Source organism: Crocodylus porosus, unplaced genomic scaffold (genome assembly GCF_001723895.1).
Source record: "Crocodylus porosus isolate Cpor-Errol unplaced genomic scaffold, CroPor_comp1, whole genome shotgun sequence".
NCBI lineage: Eukaryota > Metazoa > Chordata > Crocodylia > Crocodylidae > Crocodylus > Crocodylus porosus.
In genome coordinates, this window is record NW_017728931.1 from 10161996 (window position 1) to 10166547 (window position 4552).

At 46.7% G+C, this 4552-nt stretch overlaps 1 protein-coding gene across 1 annotated transcript in view; it reads left to right on the forward strand.

Moving 5' to 3' along the window:
• Positions 1-824: 824 nt before the first annotated feature.
• Positions 825-4552, forward strand: part of PRMT8 (protein arginine methyltransferase 8) — a 63790-nt gene continuing 60062 nt past the window's right edge. Inside the window, exons 1-2 of the mRNA XM_019543862.1 lie at positions 825-911; positions 3223-3408. Coding sequence (XP_019399407.1) covers positions 825-911; positions 3223-3408 — 273 coding nt within the window. The remainder of the gene's footprint in view (positions 912-3222; positions 3409-4552) is intronic.

Here is a 4552-nt window from a genome sequence, read left to right on the forward strand (position 1 = left end):
GTAAATACAGTAATGACATGTTAAAACAGGGCAATGAGAAAAAATAAATGTATTAAAGAACTTCGTGGCTGGTTTCCACCGTGCCTTAAATTAAACCTGCGGCCAGTTTTGATCAGCTGATTGGTGCTCCCCACCTTGGGAGTGCACTGACACCCTTCAAGGCTCCTGTGTGCTCCCAAGGCTAGGAGTGCCAATCAGCTGACTGGCACTCTGGGCACCCAGCTTGCTACTTGCCAGTACAGGGGAAGCCTGGGATCATGTGGCAGGGCAGGAGGTGCAATTGGTGGGATCAAATATCAGATCCCATCACACTTGTGCATGGCATGTTGTGTTCTGTCCCAGTACCTCCTATCAGAATAGAGGTGGAGGTGTCCAGAGAGCAGGTACAGAATGATTTGGGAACTGATACCAGTAATACGGTTTAGGAGGAAAGATTAAGTATATGCATTTAAATACTTATAGTTCAGTGAAGAAACACTGAAGGCACTGGTGGAATTCGTTAACACTGATAATATTTGATGGGTGTTAACATCAAATGGGAAAGGAATTATTTAGGGGAATAGGGGGAACAAGGTGACTTTAAAAAGGATGAAAAACTGGATAAATATCATGAAAAACATTTCACCAACATGATATGCATCAGACTGTAGTTTGGTCTCAAAACTTAAAATTGAACCAAACTAACAGGGAACAATTTCATACTAGTTAGGAGATAAACTAGATGAGCTAATCATCCTCTGTGATTCAATGATTAAAGCATTTCTGGATCTGTCAAGATGAAAGGTGTTGCAGAAATGTAAGTTATTATTATTCATTCTACACCGATGGACCAAAGAAACCATCAAAAGATGACACATTTAAAATTAAACATGAGCAAGGAAAGAAAGGTTAAAGTAATTTTTTATATCAAAGTAAGCTAAACTAGGCTAATTGATGCTATTCAGGGACACTACAAGTGACTGATCTCTTGCTGTACCAAACTACAAATGATATGCAAACTTCAGAAAAAATATCTAGGAAAGGTTGTGGCAAATTCTATTCCACCTGGGAAATTATTAAATTTAAAGCCAGAGAACATGTAGGATAGGGTTGGAATATTTTAGGTGGAGAAGTAGCTCATGCTTTCTCTACAAATAAAGTAACAGTGATGATCCATAAAGGATAGGACAGCTTTCATATTCCTTTGAGAATTTGATGCCTCTTCTAATTTAACTTCAGCTTTTTCTGTCATGCTAGTAATTAAGAGATTCAGACAGTTATAAACCCACACATCCCTTGCAACATTTCCACCAGTAGTTTTCACACAGCATTCTACATTTGCTAATGGACTGACCACCTTTCTACTCCCAGTTGCTATCAGGACTGACCTTTAGGGTGCTGCCTGCCTTTAGGCAGGGGCAGATCCAGGAGTGGTGCAGTGGTGCCATAGCACCTCCCTCCCTTCCTTTTCATAGTTGTAGGGTTGGAAGGGGTAGAAGTAGATCATCAAGTCCAACTACCTGCCCTGGGCAGGAGAGAATACTGGGCTCGTATGACTCCGGCTAGATAATTTTCAAGCCTCCTCTTAAAGACCCCCAGGGTAGGAGCCAGCACCACTTCCCTTGGAAGTTGGTTCCAGAATCTAGCTGCCCTGACTGTGAAGTAGTGTCTTCTAATTTCCAGTCTGACCCTACTCTCAAACAACTTATGGCCGTTATTCCTTGTTACCCTGGGAGGTGCACAGCTGAACAGGGTCTCTCCCATTCCCCGCTGGTCCCCCCTTGTAAGTTTGTAGACGGCCACCGGGTCCCCTTTCAGCCTTCTCTTATGGAGGCTGAACAGGTTCAGATCCTGTAGCCTCTCCTCGTAGGGTCTGCCCTGCTGTCCCTGGATCATGCAAGTGGCCCTCCTTTGGACCCTCTCAATGCTGGCCACATCCCTCCTGAAGTGCGGTGCCCAGAACTGGATGCAGTACTCCAGCTGTGGCCTGACCAGTGTTGCAGTTTTGCTCTATGCCACATGCCCAGGGAGCTCTCACTGCCCACCTGCACAGCTCCCGCTGGGAGCTCCACTTGCTAAGAGCTCTATAAGCCCCTCTGCTAGTCAATGTGGGCCCTTCCCCGCCCTCCACCCAACAAATTCAGCAGCAGGGGAGGAGCAGCTGTTAGTTACGTGCAGCCGCTGCATTCATCTAGTTCTTGAGACACTGCATTGATTGTCCCAACTCCTCCTTTCCCTACTGCTGTATTTTCTGGGGAGGGAAGCAGGGTGGGGGTGGTGAGAGCAAAGAGCAGTAGGCTTTCCAGAGCTGCTTGAAAGGAGGGACTCTGGGCAGACCCCACACCAGTGAGCTCAGATCTCACATGCAGAGATCTAGCAGGAGCTGGTGAGAGCTCGCTAGCAGCCAGGATCACAGCGAGGGGCTGCAGCCACAACCCCTTCAGCTGCATGACTCACATGTACAGAAAGCTCTCTTCAGTGCCATGTGCCCTACCTTGAAAGGGATGTGACTGCACCCCTGTTGCTATGATCCTGTATCTGCCCATGCCTTCAGGTCACTACTTAAATCATGTTAACGGAGATGAGCTTTTACAAGAAATGGGAAGGGCAGGAATGGCAAATACATACACCTACTACTTTGCTGACCTGCTAACAGCAGCAGAAGAGTAGAACTAAGGGATGATATATCCTGCTTAAATCCCAAGACTTTTTTTCTATGCATGTCTAGGGACTTTCAGATGATGCGAGGTCACTCAGGCTCAGATCCTCAGTAGGAATGAGATGCCAAAATACCTTTGAGCATTTTGTTCTTATTCTGAAATCCCATTCTCTAGACCAGCGGCGGCCAACCTGTATTGTACGTCCCACAAGTAGCACAGGCAGACTGAGGAGGGGACAAGTCACACAGCAGCAGATAGGGCAGGAAGCAGAAAGAGCAGCAGCAGATGGAGTAGCGAGCACAGGGCAGGGAGCAGAAATCAGAGCAGCAGATCATGCTGGGGGAAAGGGATTGGAGTGTCACTCAGTGAGGTGTGGGGCTAATTTGTGGCAGGTCAGCCATAAAGGTTGGCCTCCAGTGCAGTCTGGACCATGCCCCCTCTGTTCTGGCTAACCAAGCCCCACTCCCTGCCCCCCAACACTAAACCCTACTCTCCCCAGTAAGACAGAGATGAACTTGGAACAGGCAGAGAAAGGTTGTATAAATAATGGCTTCTCCTGTAATAATACTCCATATCCTTCTAGGTGTGCAGTGGCCCTTCGCAGCCTCCTCAACCTATTGTTATTCCAAAGCCTGTTCAATCTGTTATCCATGTACCTTTGCAACCAAGCTGTCCAGGCCGAGGCAAGATGGCAAAGCTCCTGAATCCAGAAGAAATGACATCCAGGGATTATTATTTTGACTCTTACGCTCACTTTGGAATCCATGAGGTAAAGCCTTTTGTCTTGTATCTCATTAATACTGAGGAAGGGCACTGTTACTTTCAGTGAAATGAGTTCATAGCTGATTTCTTTCCCTCGGCTGTTGGACACACTAATTTTGCCAGGATCTGATGTTTCAATCTTCATTTAGGCCAATGGTGCCTTTGATTAAGTGGTAACAGATAAAACACATTCCTCCACAGAGGACAGGCTCAAGGCCTCTGGCCTATTTAAATCTTCAAAGCATGGCTTCATTAGGACTTCAGTGGTGCATAGATCTTGTGTTGTCTCTCTGCACAGCTGTGTATTTCTCCCAAAGTACTACTTAGCGTGACTATACAGGTTGGGGAACTGGGCCCACCAGGCAATTAAAGGGCCTATTCATTAAGCTAAAATCATTCTATGCTCAAGCATTTAAACATAGATGCTGCACACAATACACAATGGACCATATTTGGCCTTCAAACATGAGCGTCTAACTCCTGCTGACTTCAACAGGAGATGCAAGCATTTCCCTCAGGGCAAATATGGCAAGGACACCAGGACAATCTCTTATGTTTACATGACACAATATGGGATCTTTGATGAACACAGAAATGTTTTGAGCATTAGTGGCATATAATATAATTATATCAGCAAATACATTGATCAAATTTGGTACAGGGTTATTGACACCATTCTTCCCCAACCTAAGTACCCCCAACCTAACTGCAACCCAAATATGCATGGTTTTGGGCTGTGCAAAGTTTCGGGTGGTGATTTGATTTGGAGGAGATTTGGCTCGATTCGGTGGCCGAATCTCGGAATCTAAATCGAATCAGGGGCCAATTAAAATGTCTGAATTGATTCAAAGCTCTCTGAATCTTTGGAAAAGATCTGGAGAGCTTTGATGATTTGGGCAGTCCCTGGCAGCTGCAGCAAGGAGCTGCAGCCAGACTCTGAGCTGCTAAGTATTAGGAATGGGGGAGGGGACCATGAGGGGCCCCTCCCAGCCCCCAGCTTCTGCCTGCTTCTCCAGCCCCTCCAACCCCGGCCTGCTCCCCCTGCCGCCGCATAGCTGCCCCACTAGCCCCATCTCCCAACTCTTTAAAGAAAAGCCCCAGTGCTCACTGGTTGCTGCCGGGCGGGGGGTGATCCCTGCTGCTCCCTACTG